General features: G+C 47.8%; 2 protein-coding genes across 3 annotated transcripts in view; one reads left to right on the top strand and one right to left on the bottom strand.

The window, feature by feature from the left end:
* The window catches only part of CACNA1B (calcium voltage-gated channel subunit alpha1 B), a 184193-nt gene that overhangs the window by 137867 nt on the left and 19589 nt on the right, over positions 1–26737 (bottom strand). For both annotated transcript variants that reach the window (XM_059926165.1, XM_059926166.1), the window contains exons 4-6: positions 8082–8173; positions 6175–6327; positions 4354–4544 (exon numbers count right to left, since the gene is read on the bottom strand). In XM_059926165.1, the coding sequence (XP_059782148.1) occupies positions 4354–4544; positions 6175–6327; positions 8082–8173 (436 nt within the window). The remainder of the gene's footprint in view (positions 1–4353; positions 4545–6174; positions 6328–8081; positions 8174–26737) is intronic.
* LOC132367569 (ADP-ribosylation factor-binding protein GGA2-like) lies at positions 18444–20273 on the top strand. The gene has a single exon (XM_059926167.1). The coding sequence runs from the start codon at positions 18538–18540 to the stop codon at positions 20182–20184; it is 1647 nt and encodes a 548-aa protein (XP_059782150.1). The 5' UTR covers positions 18444–18537; the 3' UTR covers positions 20185–20273.

The raw sequence follows: 26737 nt of genomic DNA, 5'->3' as shown, positions 1-26737 counted from the left end.
GCTGACACACAGAACAATCTGGTTGCATCTCCAGAGTATTATGCTGAGTGAAAAGTAGCCAATACCCAAAAGTCACATAGGGTACGGTTTCATCTGTATAACACTCTTGAAATGGTAAAATTATCAATGCGGCAAAAAGACCGGTGGCTACCAGGGGTGAAGGCAGGAGAGAAGTGGGCGTGGCTGTAAAAGAGCAGCACAACGTCCCTTGTGATGGAACGTCCTGTGCCTTGACTGTAGCAGTGTCACTGCCCTGGTTCCGGTAGCTACTAGTTCTGCAGGTCGTTACCGTTACAGGAAAAGGGCAACGCATACAAGGGCTCTCTCTGCATTATTTCTTACAACTGCATGTGAACCTACAGTTACCTCAAAAGAAAGTTTCATTTAAAAAAAAAGCCAATTCCCACATCTCCCTGCACTTACCTCCTCTTGCCCTGCTCCACTTCACAGGGAAAACCCTTGAACGAGTTGACTATACTTGCCGTCCTCACTTCCATACCTCCTCCCTTTAACCTATACATTCCAAGGTTCTATCCCCACTGCCGAAACGCTCTTGTCAAGTTTACCAACAGCTCCTGTGACCTCTCAGCAACAGCTGATCTGGTCGATCGCTTTCTGGAAACTCTCTTTGCTCTGCTGTTCCTACTCCCCGCAAGTCCCCGCCTTGCTCTCTTTTGCTGCCTCCTTCTTTCCTACTTGGTTTCTGAATGTTGGAATTCTCCTGACAGCCAAAGGTTCAGACAAGGCTCCGTCTGTAGCCTTCTTTGCTTCTCCATCCACACATCCACACCCAAGCGATCTCATCCTCTCCCATAATTTTAAGCATCATCCATGACTTCAAACTTGCACCCTCGGCCCTGCTGTCCCCCCTGAACCCCCTCTCATACACCCAACTGTATTCTCAGCATCTCCACTTGGATGAAACAGTTGTCTAAAGCTTTCCAGGGCCAAAGCAGAGTTCTCAGTTTCCACCATGACGCTCCACTAAAACAAAAATCCAGCTACCCTGCTCCCCATTCTCCCCTTCTCAATAAAAGGCACCACCTTTCCCAACGGCTCCAGTCACACGATCTTTGATTCTTCTTTCTTTCACATTAAATATCACATCCAACCAACGAGCAGGTTGTGTCTGCACTAACTTCAAAATGGAGCCTTTGCACCTACGTATCTGAACGCGCCTTCCTCAGATCTTTACGAAACTAGTGCAATGAACAGATGCAGAACCACATGTATGTAACCATAAACCCACATTATTTACCTCCTACGGTTCCTCTTGTCAAGTACAAATTGGCACTTGCCATCTACCTGTACAAGGATTCAGTCATGTGCTGCTGCAGCTGCTGACTTTCAACACCCCCTGAAAGGAGTTCAGGTGGAGAGCTGAACTGAGGCCCTCTGGGCTCTGGGTAAAACTGGCAGAACAGGTCTTCCGATAGATGGATATTTTCAGGAGACAATTTTATGAGCCCAATTCTTGTATCTCCTCATATCTAGACAAGCACTAAAATCCTTCATGGCGACGTCTGCTCCGCATGACTGGCAGTGACCTGCACGAGACTAGCAGAAACCTTCTGTAAAAAATGTGTGCGTGATTGCATGTACTCCCCCTTCACCCAAATCACATCTATACTGACCTCCCCCCCGCCTCTGTGGAGCGGTTTCTCAGAGCGATCTGGGACGCTGTCTCCCGGGCTGCAGTCCGCATTTTGCCCCAAATAAACTTCACTCGCAACTCTCACGTTGTGCGTTTTTTTAAGTCGACACTCTGAACGTAGACATAGCCCGGGACGAAAATGTGGATAAGTCCTGTGACTGTTCTGATAACTCTGGGCAATAGAAAATTCTACAACCACCTCAAGTATAAAACACAATTAAGTGTCCCGTCCCCGCTGACGTGCTTCACACTGAGAAGATCTTCTCTCCTCAGCTGGCCCACACAGCCGGCTGTTCTCAAAGGGAGAGGACAGTGTGGCCCCTCTCTGCTCCCGACGCCGCACACCCTTCCTCCTTCCTGGGTCACTGACCCCAGCGCTATCGAAGCCATGGGCGGGGGGAGGGGCAAGCCCTTCCTCACACGGGGCTCACTGTCCCGAGATAACCCACCTCCCAGACCTGGCGGCACTGCTGTGTGCTCTTCCAGGACCCCATCTGACCACACTTTTCAAAACCCAGGCAGACCATCTCTCCTCCAGGCTGAGGACCCACCCGCCCACCACTGCCAGTGTTTTAGCAGTCGGTCTCTGGGTCTCTCTCCAGACCCCACTCATTCCCTCCAGCCAGGATTTAAAAGGGCCCTGGCTTCTCCCCAGACTGCAGAGGGGCTCACCGCCCCGCATCAGCCCCGCTGCGGCAGGCCTATGGCTCCGGCCCTTGAAGGCACGTCGCTCGGGCTCCATCAAGGAGCATATGTCTGGGGACCACGAACGCCCCTCTCACTGGGCTGGGGGAGTGGCAGGCTCGCCCTCCAAAGAATCCTCTTCCAAAGTCCTGTCTGATCTCCTGCAACCGACCCTGTTATCTCTCAGTGTGGAGGACGGATCCAACAGTTCTTGGCCAGCGGCTCTGGGCACCAGCCTCACGACCCACGCCCATCACTGCGTTGCCCGTCACTGCGTCCCGGTGCCCTGCCGCCAGACTCCGCGGCACCGTCCCATTGCGTCTGCCCGTCTGGCTTCCAGACCCCACCAGGTCTTGCTTTCCCAGCGCCCCCTGACTTGTCGCCCCTGCCCCTCATCCTCCTTTGTTTTCTTCACAGCAGCTTGCCATTACCAGGCCCTTATTTACTGAAGGCCTCCTGCCACCACTGTGCCTGCGGCATCTGCACCCAGTGGGTCCCCTGGAAATATGTGTCGGGTGAGCCTCTGTGGCCCTTCCTGACCGGCACCTCCTGCCCCGAGGTCTGGCTCCTGCCCACCCCTCCCCTGGGGGCACAGGCCCACCAGGCTGAGTCACCTGGCCAAGCCCCATGGCACGAAGGGCTGTGGAGAGCTGCTCACGCGGTGCCCCGCTCGGGTGGCACTGGCAGGGACGTGGCCAGCTCCAGCTATTTTTAGGGTTCATCTTTGTGGAAATTGTTCCTGGATCGGCTGTAGGGAGAGAACAGCCAAGCTCCTCATCACCGCCCTTGTCTCCATTCCTCTTTTCCTCGATCAAACCGAGACTGTCACCAGACACAACTCCCGCTCCAAGGAGGGCTCTGGCTCAGTGGACCTCAGGCTGGCTTTTCCTTAACTCGCCCTCTGCCATCTGCCTACTCAGCCAGCACTTACCGAGCGCCTGCTGGATTCCCAGCCCTGACACCCACAGGGGCGCAGAGCAGAGGGCCCCAGGCTGTCCCCTTCCTCCTGCCCACCTTCATGCCAGAAGCATGTGGCTGCTCCAGGGGCTGGTGGCCCGAGCCCCACCCTCAGTGCACAAGTGACAGGTTCAAGGTGAAGTACCTCACACTCTAGGACACCCCCTCCACAGCTCCCGAGCACAACACACCCTCTAGCTACCAAAACACAGCAGTCCAACAGCCAGACCTCCCAAAATTCCTGTTTCAAGTGCACCTTCTTTCTCCACTTCCACTAACTTAATTGTTTTCATGCCCACAGCTCACAGGACTCTAGGGGGTAGAAGGAAGCTCTGTAGGGGTGAGGGGGTCATCACATAAAAAAAGAGAGAGAGGTCCGCCCAGGAGTCGATGGCAGGTCCCCCAAGAAGAGCCGCAGGTGGAGGGGAGGCGGGAGTGAGACGGGTCACCAGGAAGCCCCCGAGGGCCTTATACCCAACTTCTGTCACAGGCACCAACCCCCAGACTGCCCTGCACTGCTGGGACGGGCTGGATCCTAACGACAGGGAACACTGGAGGAAAGAGAACCAGGTAGACTTAGTGGGAAGGACACAAAGGTACACGACGCCCGTTCCCGCCCCCAGGACCCTGGCGCAATCAGGGACGCTTCCCTGCGCTCAGCCCTGCGCCTCCCCTGTTCACCAGGCAGCCACCTGCTGCCTCGGGCCAAGGGCCAGCTGCCCAGCTTCTCCAGGCCTCACTCCCATCGTCTGCACGCGGGGCTCTCGAGACACGTCCACGAGTTCACAGGGGCAGAGCTCTTCACGCAGTGGGCCGTCGTCAGCAGCGGCAGCAAGAGCACCTTCTCTGGAACTTTCTTTTCTGACCTCCTGGCCCTCAGCTTTACGTTCACAAGAAAAGCTGTCCCGGAGACCCCAGGACCCAGGTCAGTGGCCCCGAGGCGGAGCCGCCTGAAGGAGCCTGTGTTCCATCCTGTGGGGCGAGGAGGGAGCCTGGGGCCGAACAGAAGCTCCGCGTCAGCGGGGCCCCAGCAGCTTTAGGGCCAAGACAGAACTCACGTTGTAGAGGATGTCGGTCCAGCCCTCCATAGTGATGCACTGGAACACCGTCAGGACGGCGAACAGGATGTTGTCGAAGTTGGTGATGCCGAAGTTGGGTCCCGGCCAGTACTCCCGGCACTCGGTGTCACCCTCGCACAGCCGGGCTGGGGCCTCCTTGCCACAGGGGAAGTCGCCCACCGGCTCTGCGTCTGCGAGGAGAAGAAGGGAGCGAGGCTGAGCTCAGAGACACCAAGTTCTCCGCCCACTGCTGGGACTGTGGGCCCCAGAGACCTCACCACAGTGGGACAGGAGTCAGGCACCGAGGGAAACTCCGCTTCCTGCCGCTCCTGCGCCTGCGCCGGCTCTGTCCCCGTGCCTACGGTCTGCCCCCACCCACCCTCAGACCCACCCTCTCAGGAACTGCTGGTCGACCTCTCCTTCCCCACTAGAACCTGCCCATCACTATGTAAACATGCTGAGGCCTCATTCATCTTAAAATATCTTAATAAATGCTCATAAAGAAGACTAGGAAGTCATTGCTTTTCTATTTGTAGATAATCATATTCTCTGTAAATAATGACAGTTTTATTTCCTCCTTTCACATTCTTGATAGAGTTCTTTTTCTTGCCTCACGTTACTGGCCACGACCACCAAGGCTACATGGACCAGAAGTGACCATGTGTGCCTTTATCGTGTTCTTGACCTTAAAGGGAAAGCTCACAAAACCTATGACAAAGTATGATGTTTGCAGGGAATTTTAGGGAGTTTAAGAAAATTCCCCTTATTTCCAGTTTGATAAGAGGTTTTTTAAATTATGCATGATTTAAACTTTAATAAAAACTTTTTCTGCATTTATTGAGATGATCATACAGATTTTCTCCTTTAACGTGTTTGTAGCTCAAGACACAAACCCTGGACTTCCCTGGTGGCGCAGTGGTGAAGAATCCACCTGCCAATTCAGGGGACACGGGTTTGAGCCCTGGTCCAGGAAGATCCCACATGCCACAGAGCAACTAAGCCCGTGCACCACAACTACTGAGCCTGTGCTCTACAGCCTGTGAGCCACAACTACGGAGACTGCATGCTGCAACTAATGAAGCCCGCACGCCTAGAGCCCATGCTCCACAACAAGAGAAGCCACCGCAATGAGAAGCCCCCGCACCGCAACGAAGAGTAGGTAGCCCCTGCTTGCTGCATCTAGAGAAAGCCCACGCACAGCAACGAAGACCCAACGCGGCCAAAAAAAAAAAAAAAAAGACACAAACCTTAGTGTCACCCTTAACTCTTCCCTTTCTCTTACTCCACATACAATTGCGCAGAAAACCCAGTTGGCTCAGCAGGCCTCAATGCAAAATAGACCCAGAACCTGACCCGTTCTAACTGCCAAACAGCCTGGCCCCAGCCACCATCTCTCCTGGACTCAGAGTCCTAGCACGGCCTGAACCCACAGGACCCCCTCTGCACCCACTGCTTCCCACTCCAGCCTTTCACTCTTACTGTTCCTCGTAACTGGAGCTTCTGGCAGGCGACCACACAGGCCCCCTCTCACGGCACTCAGATCGCTGTCCAGTTGTCACCTTGGCAGAGAGGCCTCCCCGGGCCACTCTCTGTGGAGCAGGCCCCCAAATTACTCTACTGCAAATACCTTTCTTGTTTCCCTCCTAGAAGTTACTACAATCTGTAATTATTTTATGTGTTTGTGTTTATCTTGTCTGGGTCCACCTCCTTTGTCTGGCATCTAGAGGGCACCCCCCCGCCAGGGCCCAGAACACTGCATCTCTCCAGGATGAATGAGTCTGTGGTCCTCATTTGGGTCTGAGGAGCGCTGCCAGGCCTCACCTGTACTGTTGGGGAAACAGGCCTTGTGGAATTTGCCCATGTAGAACTCGAGGCCAATGATGGCAAACATGAGGATGGCGAAGAAGAGAAGCAGCCCAATCTGTAGGAGCGGAACCATGGCCTTCATGATGGACTTGAGCACCACCTGCAGACCTGGGGCCAGAGCAGGCAAAGCAGGCAGGTCAGAGAGCACAGTGGGCAGAGCGGGCAGTGGGCTGGGGGCGTGGACAGAACAGCAAGAGCCTGGGCGGGCAGGGCTGAGTGCTGGGCAAGGTGTCGAGCAATGAGTACTCATGAGGCCAAAGGACAGAGCTGGGCCCTCAAAGTGGGGGACAGAGCAGGGAGTGGTGGGGAAGCAAGAAGTCTTGAGGGACGGAGGACAGAGCAGGGAGTGCCTGCATGGGGCAGAGCTGAGAGTCCTTGGGGAGGAGGACAAAGCATAGGGTCTCGGGGCAGGGGGGAGTGGACTGAGCACCGTCCCAGTTCAAGGGAGGAGGAGCGTGTGGGGGTGTCGGTATGAAGTTCTGGTGAGATCTCTGAGTCCATGGAGGGCTCAGGGTGGAGCAACAGCAGAGAGTCCTGAGAGGAAAGATGAGGGAATCCTGGGAGCTGAGAGCAGGGGATCATGGGAGGGGAAAGCAGGGGATCCTGGGAACTAAGAGCAGGGGATGCTGGGAGGGAAGAGCAGGGGATCCTGACAGAGAAAAGCAAGGGATTCTGGGAGAGAAAAGCAAGGGATCCTGGGAACTAAGAGCGGGGGATCAAGGGAGGGAAGAACAGGGAATGCTGGGAACTAAGCCGGGGGTGCTGGGAGAGAAGAACAGGAAATCCTGGGAACTAAGACCAGGAGATCCTGGGAGGGAAGAACAGGGGATCCTGGGAGGGAAAAGCAGGAGTTCCTGGCAACAAAGTGCAGGGGATCCTGGGAGGGAAAAGCAAGGGATCCTGGGAGGGAAAAGCAGAGAATCCTGGGAACTAAGAGCAGGGGATACTGGGAGGGAAGAGCAGGGGATCCTGGGAGGGATGAGCAGGAGATCCTGGGAGGGACAAGCAAGGGATCCTGGGAACTAAACAGGGGATCCTGGGAACTAAGAGCAGGGGTTCCTGACAGACCCACCCCTCAGGGAAAGTAAAGCAGGGGGCCTACTCCTAGGGAGTGTTTTACCACTGACCGCAGGGCATGAGTATGTCCAGACCAGAGGAACTGGGCAGAAGAGGCTGAACCCCACTATCCCCACTTCCAGCTTCACCCCAGCTCCTGGGTACAGGCCTGAGCCTTTGCCTGGCAGGCTCTTAGGGCAGAACACGGAGCCAACCAGGGGTCTTCCCTGCAGTGGGCTCGGGCGACACAGCCTCAGGGCCCTGCCACCCAGGCCCTGAGGGAAACCCAAACTTCCACTGGCTTGGAGGAACACGGGCACAGGCGGTCACCGGCTCTCAAGGCAGCCTGGCCACCCCCTGCCCTCGCGTGGCCTCTTGAGCAGCCCAGTCCCGGAGCACGCCTTAACCAGGCCACAGGCCCCAACAGCCCTGCCCAGCCTGAGCCAAGACAGGTGGCCCTTTGCAGCCTCTGAATATGTTCTCAGGCATCCTGCCCCACCGCCTTGGTCGATCTCTCACCTGCCCTTTAACCCCAGAAAAAGAAGCAAAGAGCTGGAAATACAGCAGAGGAGGAGGATCAAAGCTTCCACGTAGGGAAGCCAAGTTACCCTCTGGATTTTCACGGAGTTGGGAGAGACTAGAGAAGGGCCGCTCCTCCCTTCTTCGTGCCTGGTTCCCCGGGGTCAAGGGCAGCAAGCTCAGAGTCACCAAAGGGCCCACTGTTAGGGCCTAACTGGCCATGACAGGGGTTGGGAGACAGGTCAGTGTCCAGGTAGGCTGGGCCTGATTGCTTTTGCCAGACTCACTTGGAATCCCAGACACCAGCTTCAGGGGCCTCAGCACACGCACAGCCCGCAGGGTTCGCAGGTCAAAGTCAGTGCCAGCTGTGGCGAGGATCCTGGCAGGAACAAAGACAAGGGGGAAGTAAGGGCTTCCGCATGGAGTTGAGAAGAGGGCACGCCCCTCCCACCACCCATGTCCTGTCTTCCAAGAGCAGTGACACCTTCGTGCCTGTGTCCCCCGCTGTCCAAGCACAGGGCTGGTACAGGATGGGGGACGTACTAGGCAGGGGAGGCCAGGAACTGAATTCAGACGTCCTCGCCAGCAATGTTAGGAATGGCTTTTACCGGCATAACCATCCCTCCAGGCGTCACCCCGAGAGGACACTTGGTCTCTGGTCCCTGGCCTGGCCTTGAATCTGTCCTTGAATTGAGTCCAAGCCTGAACCATGTCCCCAAGCAACCCCAGCTGCACTCCAAGCTGCCTCATGAGAGGTGGTGATAGCAGGAGCAGGAGTAGAATGGAACTTGAGGGACTTCTGAACAGATGCCACATGGCCTATCCCTCACTTTACCACAGGAGAACACGGGAACGAACAGTGGGGAAAGTGAATAGAGGGTTCAGAGGACTCCGTTAGCATAAGAACATAGCCCAATGTCTCCCACCTTAAAACAAAACAGAAAATTCCATATCTGCCTCCAACCCCAGCACATTTCTCTGCTCCCTTCGCTCCAAAGCTCATTGAAAGTGTCAATCCTTGGTCTCCCCACTGCCTTACCTTTCCGCCTCTCTTTAGCTTTGTCCAACTATGTTCTCACCCGCACCATTCCACTGAAATGTTTTGTCAAGGCTTCTTGCCAGTTGCAATGGTTAAGTCTCCTTCTATAAATGGTTTCTTCTCTTGCCCATTGGTCAATTCTCTCATTTTCCTCTTAACATCCTGGGAGTCCCTTCTAGGTCTTCTTTGCAAGCTTTGCCTCCTCTAACAGACTGAAAAATTGGATGCCTCAAGGCTCACACCATATAGGATCTGCACAATAGCTTTGAATACCACCGTATGCTTACTACTCCCAATTTATATCTTTAACTCAAGTCTGGAACTTTGGGCTCATATATCCATCCAACTGCCTTTTTTAACATTTTCACTTGGATAGCAAAAAAAGCATATCAAACATTAATAAAACTAAAGAATTCTTTTAAAAACTTTAATGTAAATATTAAAACATGTATTTTTTAAGTTCAGAGTTGTTACACGACGGTGACTAAAGAACTTTTTATTCTTTCTCCCAATCTTGCTCCTTCCCCAGTATTCCCCCCTCTCTGTGAATAGCACTAGTCAAGTGTTTCATAAGCCAAAACCAAGACTTCATACCTGACTCCTCTCTCTCTTACACTCCACATCCAATTCACTAACAATCCTGTTGGCTCTACCTTTAAAATGGATCCTGGATGCTTGGTGAAAAAGGATTGTTGTCCCCCTACTCTAAACACAGAGCAGCAAGGAATAAAATTTGAGATGCAGCTGGGGTAAAAAATAAGATAAAATGGTCAGGGGAGAAGAAAAGAAGGGCAACAAGAAAATCTATACAAACCAAAATTCCATAGCACATTAGAAAATCCAATACTAAGAGTGATATTCAACTACTAAAATCAACTATTGGAAGATTAATTTTGTTCAGATGAAATCAACAAATTATGAAACAAAAATAGGCAGAAACAGGTAGATATTCTAAAAACTAGCTAGAAGTTTTGGAAATAAACAAATAGTTATTAAAATAATATCAATAATAATAATCATACTCTAGGCTGGAGACAGAGTTGGAGTGTATTAATGGTTTAGGAAATAGTACTAAGGAATCACTCACAGACATTGGAAAGACAAAGAAAAAAATGAAAGACAAATTAAGCGATATGGAGGTTAGATCATATATCTAACACACATCAAATGTAGGTTCCAGAAAAAGAGAATAGAGGGAACATGGTGAAGAAGCAACATTTGAAGAGATAACAGATGAGAAATTTCCAGAATTAAAGACTTGCTTTCTCAAATTTAAAGTGCATTACAAGGTACCAATCACATAAATAAAATACATCCAACTAGAAATGGTGTGAGGAACTGCAGAATATCAAGGATAAAAAGAAAGTATTAAAGGCTACCAAAAAGAAAAGATGAAATATCTAGGGGAAAAAAGGATAATTAAAAGGAGAGAAAACTTCACCTCAGCAAAAAAAAAAAAAATATGCTAGAAGACAATTAAGTAATACCTCCAAAAAAGCAGCAGGAAAATAATTGACATCTTAGAACTTTATATCCAGCTAAACTGTTAATGAAGAGTGAGGGCAAAATAAACATATTTTCAGAGATAAAATAAGTCATCACCCCAGATCTTCAGTAAAACATGGGAACTGAACCTAAAGGGAAAGCACAGTATACAAGAGCAAAGGTAGGCACAGAAATTTTTTAAATAGTTAAATTTAATTAATCATTGATTTTTAAAATTATGATGTCCAATTTTTCATTATTTTCTACATGCAAAACTAACAACCTAGGCAATAATAAAAATATTTACAGAAGGGGTTGTTCCATGTGTAGTTGCATCAAATTATGTTACAGAGGCTAAATTACTCTTCATTGTATTAGGCCAGAGGTTGGCAAACATTTTCTGAGAAGGGCCATTAGTAAATATTTAGGCTTTGTGAGTCATAGAACCTCTGTCACAACCACTCAACTCTATCATTGTAGCATAAAAGCAGATAATATGTAAATGAATGGACAAGGCTGTGTTCCAATAAAACTTTATTTATAAGCACAGGTTGCCAGACAGATGGGCTATAATTTTCTGTCCTCTGTGTTAGACAAATGTATAGTTACGAATATATGTTTAAAATGTTAAGGATATCCAGTAAATGGATAGAAATACAGTCTATTTCAAAACCATCAGAGGTGAAAAAGGTATGTAGGAAACAGGTAATAGAGAATATTTTGTCACACTACAAAAGTCAGAAAAAGACTCCCCCAAAACAAAGAAAGAATATAAAGAGAAAAAACAAAATAAGATATTAGGCTTAAGTCCAAACACACAAGTAATAATAAGAAATATAAATGAATTTTAATTTCCTATTAAATCATACATGATTAGATTGGAGCTTCTGAAAGTCCAGCTTTCAAAAAGTTGCTACCTACAAAAGACATACCTGAAAAAAATACAGAGATGTTGAAAATAAACAGATTTTTAAAAAGAATATACTAAGTAAATGCTACAGAAAAGGAAGTTGGTATATAATACTAAAGACAAAATATAATTTAAAGCAAAACACAATCCTAAGGCTAAAGAGAGATATAATGCATAATATTGAAAGCAAACTTACACCAAGGAATATGATCATCATTAACTTTTATGCACCCAACCTCATAAACTCAAAACAGATAAAGAATGAGAACTCCTCCAACATAGTGGAAGATCCTAACAAAGCTCCCATCAGAACCTGAAAGACTAAACACCAAAATTTAGTAAGGCTGAAAAAGATTAAAACAGAATTAGCACCTTGATCCATTTTATTGTTCTAATCTTCTATATCTTTCATATATTACCTTTATCTACCTACCTATCATCTATCTATCATCTATAATCTGTCTATTTTTCTAACAAAATGTGTTCCTAACAAATAGAAAATATATATTTTTAGGAGTACATGGGAATAGCTTTGAAAATATCCTACATCACAAAAGAAGCCTCAGCAAATTTCAAAAACTTAGTAACATATATTATTGTACTTCTCCAATTAAATAAGAATACTACTATAAAAACACATTTTAAAAAACTTGCATTATAGAAACCTTCAAAATGCACAACTAAATAACTCATTAATTAAAGACATTACCAAATATTTAGAACTCATCAGCAACAAAAATACTACATATCATATGTGTGAGGTTCAGTCAAAGTGATGCCTTAGGGGAAATTTATAAACTTAACTGATTTTATTTTTTTAAAGATTAAAAATAAATAAACCAAGTATTGCTATGTCTCAAGGATCTTATAAAAGAATAGCAGGGTAAATTTAGAGAAAGTAGAAAAATGGAAATAATAAAGAGTAGACATGGTGAAAATAGAAAACAGAGAAATAATAAAAAGCTGAATCTTTGAAAGTTTAATCAAATGAACTAGCTTCTGGCAAGAATAATCAAGAAAAAGAGAATGTACACATGCATACAAAAGATACATATACAAATACACATGGTATATGCATGCATGCACACATGTACACTCATACATTTGTGTGTGCATACATGTGTACACGCATGCACAGGAATGTATAAAAGTACAGGGGAGACGACTACAGACAGGAGAGGTGCTTAGCATCACAAGAGAATATTATTAACAGTTTTATGCCAATAGATGCTAAAACTTTGAGGAAATGGATATATCCTCTTGAAAAGCAAATTACCCAAAGTGACAGAAGAAGTAGAAAACCTGAATAAACCATGAACAATTGTATTAGTTTTCTATTCTGTAGGAACTTACCACAAATTTAGTGACTTGAAATAGCACCCATTTATTCGCTCACAGTTCTGTGGGCCAGAAGTCAGGGCACATCGTGGCTAAATTCTCTGCTGCAGGCCTCACAAGGCTGAAATCAAGGGAACAGCCAGCTGCATCCTCGTCTGGAAGCTAAGCTAGGGAAAGCGATGCTTTCCAGCCCCTTCAGGTTGTCTGCAGAGCTCACTTCCTTGCAGTAGGAATGGAGTCCCCTTGCCTTGCTGTCAGCCGGGGACTTCTCTTAGCCCCTGGAGGCCACTCTCAGACCCTTGCCACCTGGGCCCTCAACAGTCCCTCTCACATTTCTAAACTCTCTGACTATAGGAAGAGCCCAGTCCCTTTAAAGGGGTCACCTGATAAGGTCAGTTCCACCCAAATAATCTCCCTTTTGGTTAACTCAGAGTCAACTGATTCATAGACTAACCACAGGAGTGATATCTCGTCATACCCACAAGATCTGCCTGCACGCAAGGGGAGATGACTGTGCAGGTGGGCAGGCAGGGGACCAGAATCTTGGACCATTTACAAGAATTAATTTGGATTCAGTTTTCCTCTGCCAGAATATCAGATCCAGACAATTTTACAAGTGTGTTCTTACAAACATTCAGAGAACAGAAAATTCTATGTTATACAAACTGTTTCAGAGAATAAAAATACAAGAAAAGCTCCCAACTCATTTTATGATGCTGGTATAATCTTGATATCAAGACTGGAACCATCCAATAAAGATGTTAAAAAAAAAAAAAAAAAGACTAGAACCATAATTCAAAGATACATACACCCCAGTGTTCACGGCAGCATTATTTACAATAGCCAAGACATGAAGGCAACCTAAGAGTCCATGGACAGATGAGTGGATAAAGAAGATGTGGTATATTTATACAATGGAATATTACTCAGCTATAAAAAAAGAATGAAATAATTCCATTTGCAGCAACATGGATGGACCTAGAGATTATCATACTAAGTGAAGTAAACCAGAGAAATACAAATATCATATGATATTGCTTATATGTGGAATCTAAAAAAATGATACAAATGAACTTATATACAAAACAGAAATAGGCCCACAGACATAGAAAACAAACCTATGGTTACCAAAGGGGAAAGGTAGGGGAAGGATAAATTAGAAGTTTGGGATTAACATATACGCACTACTATATATAGAACAGCCAACAAAGACCTATGGTTTAGCACAGGGAACTATACTCAATATTTTGCAATAACCTATAAGGGAAAAGATTCTGATAAAAATAGATATATATGTATGTATAACTGAATCACTTTGCTGTACACCTGAAACTAACACAACATTGTAAATCAATTATACCTCAATTTAAAAAATAATAAAAAATTTTTAAAAGACTGGAAAAGGGCAAGAAAAATTTATACACATCTCAATTATGAACACAAATTTTAAATAAAATTTAGAGTAAATCAAATTCAAAGGTACATATTTTAAGAGTTTATAATGGCCAACTGAGTTCTCATAGGAATGTAAGAATAATTCAATAGTAGAATAATTATTAATGTAATCCACCACATGAAAAATCAGTATAAAGGAAATTCAGTTTCATTTGTTCTGAGATGACAGTTTCCTTAGTGGATCAGCAATATTAAACTCCTAGGAAGAATCATAATTAAATACAGAAATGTTTATGAAAATCAAACCTTCTGTGTTAATATTACGGTGTTAGGATTAAAAGAATTTATCAGAACACATTAACACGCTAACCAGGCCTGCGTTTAGCATCACGTTAGCCCTGTGATTCTAATTTTTAAATGTAATGGAAAAATTGATTTAGACGTGTGATTTTAAGTTGAAAACTTCATAAGTTTGTAAAAAGTATTGGAACATTTAAGCAAACGTATGAATCACCATATTTACACTCTAATTAGCTGGATATACAGAACTTAAGTACTTAGGAAAGTCCAGTTACAATAAATGTATAAATGAAATATTAAATGTTTTACATTAAGCTTATGAAATGGAATAAAAACCCTGCTTAGAGTCTCCTTGAAAGTGATTGTTAAAAATTGCAAAATGTATAAATATAATTTTTCATAAGCTGAATCTAAAAAAAGTTAATATTTTTTCCAGTTTTATTGAGAAATAACTGACATACGTCACTATAAAAGTTTAAGGCGGGCTTCCCTGGTGGCGCAGTGGTTGAGAATCTGCCTGCCGATGCAGAGGACGCGGGTTCGAGCCCTGGTCTGGGAGGATCCCACATGCCGCAGAGCAACTAGGCCCGTGAGCCACAACTACTGAGCCTGCGCGTCTGGAGCCTGTGCTCCGCAACAAGAGAGGCCGCGATAGTGAGAGGCCCGCGCACCGCGATGAAGAGTGGCCCCCGCTTGCTGCAACTAGAGGAAGCCCTCGCACAGAAACGAAGACCCAACACAGCCAAAAATAAATAAATAATAATTTAAAAAAACAAAAACAAAAATAAAACTCACATTATTAAAAAAAAAAGTTTAAGGCATACAGCACGGTGGTTTGATTTACATATATTGTGAAATTATTACCGCAATAGGCTTAGTTAACATCCATTATCTCATGTAGATACAATGAAAAAAAAGAAAAAAAATTCCTCCTTGTGATGAGAACTCCTAGGATCTACGGTCTCCGCAGCTTTCTTGTAGATCATATCCAGTGTGAGCTACGGTCACCATGCCACACATCACATCCCCAGGGCTTATGTATCTCGTAATTGTATGTTTGTACCTTCTGACCATTTTCCTCCAGTTCCTCCTCCCCCACCCTCTATCCCCACTCTGGGAACCACAAATCTGACCTCCTTTCCTATGAGTTTGGTGGGATGTGTTTCTTTTAGATTCCACATATAAGTACAGTATTTGTCTATCTCTGTCTGACTCATTTCACTTAGCATAATGCCTTCAAGATCCATCTATGTTGTCACAAATTGAATCTAAAATTTCTTTAAAAGAATTATATTTTTGGATTTGTCACGTTAATAAACTGAATGATGATTTTTAGAAATTAAAAATTTTCTACGCACAAAATCCACTCTCAAGAGTACCAACAAACCCACATGTATCATGAAGGAGTTCCTTTTAAATCAGATAATAAAATAAGAATTACTACCATAAATCTCATTTAATCTTCCTTCAAGAGTTCTGGCTAACATAACAGAATGTGAATAAGACATAAGGGAAGGAATAGATAAAATAACTATTTCTGGAAGACAATGATAAAACTCCCAGGAACTTGGTCGAGAGTAGAGTTTCTCAAAGCACCATCCCAGGACCGGCAGCAGGTGTGAACTCTGGGCCCCACCCACCGGCCCTCGGAGGGTGGGCCCAGCACCAGGATTGAGGGAACCCCTGCAGGTGATTCTGACACCCACTCAAGTTGTGCGGGCCGCTGGTCAGGAACATCACCTTGAACCCCTTCCTGCAGGTTTGCAAGTCTCACCCTCCACTCCCGACTTCCACAGAGGACAGAAAGTAGAACAAAGCCTTAAGAGAAAAGTACAGCACAAGAGCAATTATAGAAAAGCAACAACAGGCACGGAAAAGCAACCTTTAGATATTGTCATCACAGTGCTGAGAAATCTGGGCTGGAAAAAAAAACAAAGCTTGGCTGCAAGCTCACCATCAATCAGCAAACAGAGACCAGAGCAAGTCCCCTCAGAGTGGCCTGCAGGGGCCAAGCCCGGGAGCACGACAAGAGCACAGATTCCCCAAAGCCGGAGTGGGACCAAACGTGGCCAGTCGGAAATCTAATGAAACAAAACTGCTCAATCGCAATGGCCTCACACACAAACCACTGAGGAATAACTAGCATGTGAGTGACCGGGACTTCCCTGGTGGCACAGTGGTTAAGAATCCACCTGCCAATGCAGGGGACACGGGTTCGAGCCCTGGTCCAGAAGGATCCCACATGCCGTGGAGCAACTAAGCCCGCGAGCCACAAATACTGAGCCTGCATGCCACAACTACTGAAGCCCGCACGCCTACAGCCCATGTTCTGCAACAAGAGAAGCCACTGCAACGAGAAGCCGAGTAGCCCCCGCCCAAAGCCTGCACACCGCAACGAAGAGTAGGCTCCCGCTCGCCACAACTAGAGAAACCCCACACGCAGCAACAAAGACCCAACGCAGGGGCTTCCCTGGTGGCGCAGTGGTTAAGAATCTGCCTGCCGATGCAGGGCACACGGGTTCGAGCACTGGTCTGGGAAGATCCACATGCCGCGGAGTGACTAAGCCCGTGAGCCACAACTACTGAGCCTGCGCATCTGGAGCCTGTGCTCTGCAACAAGAGAGGCTGCGATGATGAGAGGCCCGCGCACCGCGATGAAGAGTGGCCCCCACTTGCCGTAGCTGGAGAAAGCCCTTGCACAGAAATGAAGACCCAACACAGCCAAAAATAAATATAAATAAATAAATAAATTTTAAAAAAAAAGAAAAACCCAACACAGCCAATAAATAAATAAATAAATAAATAATTTTTTTTAAAAAATGTGAGTGACCTACACCAAGAAAACTACAAGACTTTACTGGGAGGGGAGCGTCAAACACATGTTAAGATACATGCTACTCCTGGATGGGGAGAAAAACATGGATTTTTTTTTTTAATAGATTTTTTTTTAAGTATTTATTTATTTATTTATGGCTGTGTTGGGTCTTCGTTTCTGTGCGAGGGCTTTCTGTAGTTGTGGCAAGTGGGGGCCACTCTTCATCGCGGTGCACGGGCTTCTCACTGTCGCGGCCTCTCTTGTTGCAGAGCACAAGCTCCAGACACGCAGGCTCAGTAGTTGTGGCTCACGGACCCAGCTGCTCCGCGGCACGTGGGATCTTCCCAGACCAGGGCTCGAACCCGTGTCCCCTGCATTGGCAGGCAGATTCTCAACCACTGCGCCACCAGGGAAGCCCAAAACATGGATTTTTAAAACCTGATTCTCCACAAATTGACTTAGAGATTCTCAATAATTGACACAATCTCCCAAAAGGAATTCTTTGGACTACAGCAACATGATTTCAGAGTTATCTGGAAAACTAAATAGGCAAAAAAAAAAATAAAGAAATATTCAGAAAAGAAGAGCAAAGAGAGAAGGTTTTGTTTCATGAGATACTGAAATGCTACTTTGAGCTCAACAGCTAGACCACAGGCCAGACGGGTTCAAATCAAAGCAGAGGCAGCGCCTGTCACACACAAATATGTGATAAAGGAAGCACAACCAAATGACGGGAGAGCGAAGAGTTCTTTAATAGGACTTACTGTCATCCAACTTCTAGGCATTTGTCCCAAGGACATAATCGGAGGTGTGGCACAGATGGATGTATGGTTTTTGGTCTTTTCTATAAAAGCAAAATTGGAAATAACTTAAATGCTCAACAATAAGGGGGTGACCGGGGTCAGTCCACACGGCAGAAGAACCGTGTCTTCAGCGCGTGCGCAGCTGTGCAGGATGCGCAGACACCAGGCCCCTGTGTGCAGCGGCCCCCGGGGACCCTCGCATGGCATCTTGCGCAACCCTGCCCAGCTGACGAGGCAGCCTGCCGCTACGCCCCTGGAGTATGATGCCAACTGTGTATTTTAAAAACTTACACATAGAAAAGGCTCGGAAGGAAATAGCTCAAAATATTAATAGTGGTTATCTCAGGATGGTGGGATTGTGGGTCATTGTTTTTACTCTTTCCAATATGAGCATTTTAAAGTGAGAAAATCAATATTTTTTATTTATACAGAAAAGGAAAATGTGTACCTTCCGCTGAAATTTTTAAAAATAATAAAATAACTTGGAGGTACTTTAATTAAAGATGTTATAGGCGGGGCTGGGCCAATGGCGGCGATGGTGATGTTGGTGGCGGCGGGGGCGGGGGCCGGGGCCGCGGCGGGGGCCGAGTCGGCCGAGGGGCCCCCGGGGCCGGCGGCGGCGCTGGAGCTGTGGCTCAATAAAGCCACAGACCCAAGCATGTCAGAACAGGATTGGTCAGCTATCCAGAATTTCTGTGACCAAGTGAACACTGATCCCAATGGCTCAACCCATGCACCTTGGCTACTGGCCCACAAGATCCAGTCTCCACAAGAGAAAGAAGCTCTTTATGCCTTAACGGCGCTGGAGGTGTGTGTGAACCACTGTGGGGAGAAGTTCCACAATGAGGTGGCCAAGTTCCGCTTCCTGAACGAGCTCATCAAAGTGTTGTCCCCAAAGCACCTAGGCTCCTGGACCACAGAGAAAGTTAAAGGAAGAGTCATTGAAATACTCTTCAGTTGGACGGTCTGGTTTCCAGAAGACATCAAGATCCGAGATGCTTACCAGATGCTGAAGAAGCAAGGAATCATAAAGCAAGACCCTAAACTACCAGTGGATAAAATCTTGCCCCCACCTTCTCCCTGGCCCAAGAGCTCCATCTTTGAGGCCGATGAAGAAAAGTCAAAGCTTCTGACAAGGCTTCTGAAGAGCAGCCATCCTGATGATCTTCAGGCTGCAAACCGGCTGATCAAGAATTTGGTCAAGGAGGAACAAGAAAAATCAGAAAAGGTGTCCAAGAGAGTCAGTGCTGTGGAGGAGGTACGGAGCCACGTGAAGGTGCCGCAGGAAAGGCTGAGCACGTACCGCAGGCCAGGGCAGGCCCCGCCAGACCAGGCAGCCCTGCAGGTCGTGTACGAGAGGTGTGAGAAGCTGCGGCCCACCCCGTTCCGGCTGGCAAGCGATACCACCGATGACGACGATGCACTCGCGGAGGTTCTCCAGGCAAATGACCTCCTCACCCAGGGAGTTCTGCTGTACAAACAGGTGATGGAGGGCCGTGTCACCTTTGGGAACACAGTGGTCAGCTCTTTGGGAGACATACCTGTCTCCAGAGTGTTTCAGAATCCAGCAGGCTGCATGAAGAACTGCCCCCTGATTGACTTGGAGGTGGACAGTGGGCCCGAGCAGGCTGGGACTGTGGCGCCATCTATACTGCATCAGGACCTGGCAGCCTTAGGGATCAGTGATGGCCCAGTTACCAAAAAGGTTGCGAGTCAGAATTGCGGTCAGGAAAAGAGGAACCCTACCACCAGCACGCTGCCGGGTGGTGGTGTTCAGAGCCCTTCTGCGGAAAGGAACTTGCTGGATCTCCTCTCCCCACAGTTGTCTCCGGGACCTCTGAATTATATTCCGCAGAAAAGTATCCCCAAGGAAGTGCCACCAGGTACTAAGTCCTCTCCAGGTTGGTCCTGGGAGGCTGGCCTATTGGCTTCTTCTCCGTCTTCCCAGAATACACCTCTGGCTCAAGTGTTTGTCCCTTTGGAGTCTGTTAAGCCCAGCAACCTGCCTCCTCTTATCGTGTATGACCGGAATGGATTCAGAATTCTACTCCACTTTTCCCAGACTGGGGCCCCTGGCCACCCAGAGGTTCAGGTGCTACTGTTGACCATGATGAGCACGGCCACCCAGCCTGTCTGGGACATCATGTTTCAAGTAGCTGTGCCAAAGTCAGTGAGAATGAAACTACAGCCAGCGTCCAGCTCCAAGCTTCCTGCTTTCAGTCCTTCGATGCCTCCAGCAGTGACCTCTCAGGTGCTGTTGCTTGACAGTCCACACAAAGAGCCCATCGGTTACGGTATAAGCTGACATTCAACCAGGGTGGACAGCCTTTCAGCGAAGTAGGAGAAGTGAAAGACTTTCCAGACCTGGCAGTCTTGGGTGCAGCCTAACTCCTCACTGGACAGACCCTGCCATCCAAGCTTAGGCCAGTGTTACTTTTGCTGTCTAGATAGGACTAATCACGGTGATTTAGTGCAGAGTGCCAAGAGTTCTATCCTGACATCAGGCTCTGGATGCCAACCTCTGACTTATTCTGCAGATATTGTGTGTGTGTGTGTGTGGGGCCCGGGGGCTGAGGGGCAGGGATGTGGGCGGTGTGGGAAATGCTAAAGCATTTCTGATAACCATCTGCTACGATCATACCTGGTTTTGCATGTTGGTGGACACTGATGTCCCTGCCTCGAGTTGGAGGTTTTATAAGCCAAAGTTGTTGTTGTTGTTTTCCATGTATTATTATCTTTTCATTCATCCACTCTGTGCCTTGTCAGCCTTTGAAAGACTTGGTTGCTCCCAGGCTGCTGTTCTCAGGGACCTTAAAAGGGACCTGGTTGGTCTTGGGGCAGAGTGTCTTCTGGGACACTCTCTTCCAAGAAAGACCTTTTCTCCATTTCCATTAGCGAATGCTGCTTGCATGTGTTCAGGAGGATCTTCTAAATGGAATGCTTGTTGCACTGTGTTCTAGGCAACGGGCTGCCACTAGACCAGAGGACCGCGCTTGGTGGGCCAATCATGTCCTTCACCACTGTGCCTTAGAATTGCCCACAGATGGACCCTTCAGGGCAGAGGGGAAAGCAGACCCCAGGCATTATTCAGGCCTCAGGTTCCATGGGTTGGGCAGCCTGTCTGGACCCTTCCTCAGGACCCTCATCTCCATCCTCATCCTCTTTCACCACAAGCATTTACCCAGAGCTCTTTGATTGTGACGCCATGCCAGTCATTGTAAATCATAACTAACAGGTTCGCCCTGGCCTGTTGACTTCACAATCCAGGATGAAGAACTGTGATGCAAATGAGATATGAAGTGAGTTTAGCAATGAAAAGTGATGACTAAATATAGAAAGTCATTGAATAAAAAAAAAAAAGATGTTATATTAACAACAATAACAAAAGGGTAATTATAGCATACATCCTACTAGCATACATCCTACTACATCCTACTATTTCCTAGAGCCTAAGACTTTGGTGACTACTATTCCCAAAGTCTTAGGCTCTAGGAAATCCTGGAAAGCAAGGCAGGAGGTCCTTGCAGGGGGGGGCAGGGCTGGCTTGGGGCTGGGGGCCTTCCTTCTCAGCCCACACCCAGCAAGGCTCCTGGTAGGAAGTACGTGCTCAATAAATGTTAGTGAAGAAGCCCTGACGTTTCCAAAACTAAACAGCAAAGAATCCACACACATAACTCATAAAAGTAAACACAATTCAGTAATGTGCAAACATGTCCAAAGCATCAGTCACGGAAACGAAAGATAAAACAGCAACAAGGAGTGGCCTTACACCCGATACATTATCAAGAGCTTTAGAAATGTAACCCCCAGTGGTGGTGAAGTTGATATTGAACTAATGATTTAAATAGAACTAGTGGGAATGTAAACTAATGCATCCCACTTGTAAAATAACTTGGCAAAATAAAATGCCATAAAACGCTTAAACACTTTCAATTAGTCTGCTCTAGGAATCTGTCCCATCAAAATAATGAAAAATTCAGAAACCAAAGTTACAAAGATAGACATCACACTATTGAGGTTAAAACCCCACGTAGAGGGACTTCCCTGGTGGCGCAGTGGTTAAGAATCCGCCTGCCAGTGCAGGGGACATTGGTTCGAGCCTTGGTCCTGGAGGATCCCACATGCCGCGGAGCAACTAAGCCCGCGAGCCACAACTACTGAGCCCGCATGCCACAGCTACTGAAGCCCACACGCCTAGAGCCCGTGCTCCGCAACAAGAGAAGCCACTGCAATGAGAAGCCCGTGCACTGCAACGGAGTAGCCCCCGCTCGCCACAACTAGAGAAAGCCTGCGTGCGGCAACGAAGACCCAACACAGCCAAAAATAAGTAAATGAATGAATGAATAAATAAATACATTTAAAAAAAGAAAAAAAACTCATGTAGAACCATCTTGGCGTGCAACGACAGTGGAACCCTGGGGGCTCATTACAAATAATAACACATCGCATCGGACCTAACGTGTTTGTGAAATAACATTAAAAGAAACAGATGAACTGATTCATGGATGAACCTTAGAAACACTGTCCTAAGTGAAAGGAGCCAGACACAAAGGGCCACTCATCGCATGATGGCATCACATTCAGTGTCCAGACAGACGCGTTTACAGGGACAAACAGGAGATGAGTGACCACTGGGGCCGGCGGGGAGGGGCATCGGGGCGTGACTACGAATGGGAAGGCGTTTCTTTCTCGGGGAGATGGAAATGCTCTAAAATTAGGTTGTAGTGATGGTTGCACAACTCTGAGAACATACTAAAAATCACTGAATTGTACTCTATAAAAGGATGAATATTACGGTATGTGAATTTTACCTCAATACGCTGTTATATAAAAAAGGGTAAAATGCAAGTTTTATGCAAATTGTGATAACAACTACATAAAATATGCAGGGACTCAGGCCCCAGAGCACACACTCTGGGGCCAGCTAGTGACTACTGTAGCCCAACCCCCAGGCCCAGGTCACCCCAGCACATGGAGCAACAGGGCGTAAAGACGTGGCCGGGACTTGGGGGCACACAGGCGCGTGGCACGTGCTCAGACACACAGCCCCATGGGTACCCAAGCGCCCAGGGTGGACAGCAGGAGCCACGGACACACTGCCTGGACCACAGATGCCAGGCCCACAGATACCAGGCCCACACGGCACACACACATCAGCCAGTCCTGTGTGGAGTCCCACCCGCACGGGCACCTGAGCTTGGGGGGTGCTCCCGGCCACGTGGGGTGGAGAGAGGTGGCAACACCCGCTGCAGTGCTGGCCTGGGGCCCTGACCCTGACCCGGGCACCCCCCACCCGCCCAGAGTCTGGGGTCTCGGCTGGCTCTTTGTAGCTGCATATGGAACATACTGGCTAGAAGGTCACGCTGCCTTTCAACCTCTGTTTCACGATGGGGGGTCGTCCTCTGCCCTTCCCCAGGCTGGGGGCTCCCCCTGAGGCTCCCAACCCACCAAGTCAGCAAAGGGAGCAGAGGCGCCCAGGACAGCCTTAGTCTGGACTGCTGAGCCCGCACAATTGCTACTGGTGTCCCTCTGACTCTCAAAAACACCTCAGTTTGGGCAACGAATCAGCAAGAAGGACCTGGGGTGCAGGGGCCACCCGACCCCTTGAGATGCTGTGACCCCAGCAGTGGTGGCTTTGGCTCCAAGTCGGCCGAGCTGAGCAGGGCCCCGACCCTGCTGGGGCCCCAGGCGGGACGCATTTCAGCGGTGCCGCTCAGCCCCTTTCAGGGAGCTCAGGCCCTGCCGAGCAGGGGGCTGGGGTGCCATGTCCTCTCCACCCAGAGGTGAGCACCCCGGGCTCCGCAGGGCTTGCCTGGGAGGACCTCAGCCCTGGGACACCAGACCCAGGACCCTGGAGCATGTGGCCGGGGTTCAAGTCCAAGCCTGGGTCTTCCTGGTCACAGGGAAGGCACAGCCTGTCCGGTCCCTCACCTGAGACATGGAGGTGACAGCGTGAGGGTCCCGTGGCTATGGTGACGCTGCTACGAGATGACACTCAGAAGATGTGCCCGGCAGCATTGGGACCCACCAGCACTCGGGGGCAGCGGCACCAGCGTCCTTGGGGCCGTTACTACCGTCATCAGGGAGGGGGTGGGGCGGGCTCCAGGGGAAGCCAGGAGCACCTGCTCGCCCCAGTCCCGGTTCCCGCTGGGCAGGTGCCGAGTCCCCAGGTCAGGCCCGGGGGGCGGGTGCCCACAGCACCCACCCACGGCCCAGGGAGACACGGGAGCTGAGGGCAGACGCGTGGCAGGGGAAGCACCATCTCCAGGAACTGCTTTGTCACTGACTTTCCAGGTGCTGGCTCTTGCCCAGGAGGCTGCTGGCTGTTGCCATGGAGACAGCCTGTGGGTCTCAGCCTCCTCCACCCTCCTCACCCCACCCCCCACCCTGGGCTGAGCATGAAGCGCAGGCCCCCTGCACTAGAGGCCCAGAGCCTGCTCCAAAGACACCCAGAGACACCAGGCAGGGCTGAAGAAGGGCCAGGCCTGGCATGTGCGGGCCGTCATGCCAGAGAACATGACATTCACGTCTCATTCAAATAAAAACATCATGGGCTGTCTACCACGTGCCAGGGACTCTCGGAGGTCAGCACCATTAGCCCCATCATACAGAGGAAGAGACTGAGGTTCAGAGAGCACATCCAAGTGTCCAGGCTCACAACCCAAGAAGAGGTGGAGCTGGGACATGGCCCAGTGCCTCGTGCCCCACATGGTTACACACAGTGACACACACTGACCCACGCTGAGGTCAGCCTCACACGCAACAGACGTTGTCGTAGTCACTGCCCAAAGCACAGGAAAGTCCAGCCACATGTGATCACCCTCCCCAGCCTAAATAGGGCTACAAGACAGGTGGGGACCACACAGAGTGGACAGAAAGGGTTCCAGGCCACCAGCTTCTTTGGGGCACAGTGGGTGACCATCGTAGGGATGCTCTACAGACCCTCCCTGACCATCACCACCCCCAATCTGTGCTGGGAAAAGATGGCCCCCAGGTGGACATTGTGCCCTTAGACTGCCTGAAGTGCTCTGTCCAGCTTGAAAGAGGCCTACTACTTTGGTCAAGTGCAGCAAAGCTCCAACCAGTGAGGTCACTGTGACCCAGGACACTCACTCGCCGCAGCCATGGAAACCCAGGAGGAGATGCCTCCAAGTCACTGCCATCAGACCCCTCTTTTTAGGGTAATTTTACTCCTCCTGAATATCCTGAGGGTCAGGGTAGCTAGTGGTTAGGAGCTTGGACTTCGGCTCAGTCTAGCTGGAATCCTTACTGGTTCCTGCAGAACAAATTTCTGAGCTTCCTCAGTCTCCAGTCTGTAAAGTGGGAGCGTTACCCACTCCCTGCAGTAATGAGGGGTCCTGCCAATGAAGGTCGAGTAGGGAACTGGGACTTCTACCCCATGTAGAAGTCACAAGGCAGAAGACCCCTGCCTCTTATGGGTCAGGATCAGAGACTCAGCTAACACAGGGTTAAATAAGATCCAGAGTCTCAGAAAAACATGTGGAAATGTCCAGGTTTCAATCAAAACTCATTCATCAAAAAGCCAGGAAGATCTCAAACTGAACGAAAAAAGACAATCAGTAGATTCCAACACTAAGATAACAGAGATATTAAAATTATCTGACAAAGATTTTGCAGCAGTGATGATAAAAGTGCTACCACAAACAACTGCAAACATATTTGAAACAAACCAAAAAAACAGAAAGGATCATGAACGATGTAAAGAAGAATCAAATGAAAATTTTATAACTGAAAGCTGCAATAACCAATATAAAAAGCTAAGAGGATGGGCTTGACAGCAGAAGAGAGGGAACAGAGGAAAGAGTCAATGAACTGAATAACAACAGTACAGTATGAATGTGAATGACAGAGAGAAATTAGGCTGAAAGATGGAGGAGGAGCAGTGGGGGGAGGGGAAGTAGAAGAAGAGAAGGGGGGGAGGAGGGAGCCTCAAGGACCTATTGAGTGACTCCCAAACAAAATAAACTCAAAGATATCCACAAAATATATCATAGTCAAACTTCTGAAAACTAAAAACAAAGAAAAAATCTTAATTGTGACAATTAGAAATTTTAAAATGGAATAAATTAGGTGATAATGGAATTATTTTCTTAGGAATGATAATGTTATTATAGCTACATAGGCCAGTGCCCTTATTCTTAGAACACTAGGGATGATACTTCATAATACCTACAACTTTTAAATGGCACAGCAAAATATATAATACAGGAAGGAAAAAGATTGCAAAATTAAAATTTATTGAATTTAGGTGGAGCATATACGTTGTTCATTGTACTACCCAACTATCCTCTGAAAACTTTCATAATAGAAGTGGATATATATATATATGAATATATATATATTCAGAAGAGCCAGAGAAACACATCCCTATAAGGGAAAATAATTCAAAGGACAGTGAATTTCTCATCATAAATCATGGAGATCAGAAGGAAGTAGCACAATATTTTCAAATGCTGAAAGAAAAGAAGTGTGAACCTAGACACCAGTACCCAGCAAAAATATCTTGCGGGAATGAAGGAGAAATCAGGATATTCTCAGATGAAGAAATACTAAGAGAATTTGTCACCAGCAAACCTATTTTCAAAGAGTGACTTTAAAAAGTTCTCTAAATAAAAAGAATATGATCAAAAAAAAGGAATCATTGACCATAAGGAAGGAAGAAGAATGGAAAGAATAAAAATAAGGGTAAATATCAATACAATACAGTTTCCTAAATTATGTTTTCTAAACTATGCTTGTGGTTGAAACAAAAATTATAGCACTCTCTGATGCAGTTCTAAATACATGTAGAGGGGCTTCCCCGGTGGCACAGTGGTTAAGAATCTGCCTGCCAATGC

The sequence above is a fragment of the Balaenoptera ricei genome, chromosome 6 (genome assembly GCF_028023285.1).
Source record: "Balaenoptera ricei isolate mBalRic1 chromosome 6, mBalRic1.hap2, whole genome shotgun sequence".
Lineage (NCBI taxonomy): Eukaryota > Metazoa > Chordata > Mammalia > Artiodactyla > Balaenopteridae > Balaenoptera > Balaenoptera ricei.
The sequence above is the reverse complement of the archived record's forward strand: the minus strand, read 5'-3'. Positions and strand labels throughout refer to the sequence as shown.

Bases quoted from the DNA above. Each gene is read 5' to 3' on its own strand.
- LOC132367569 (XM_059926167.1), top strand. From the start codon at position 18,538: ATGTCAGAACAGGATTGGTCAGCTATCCAGAATTTCTGTGACCAAGTG.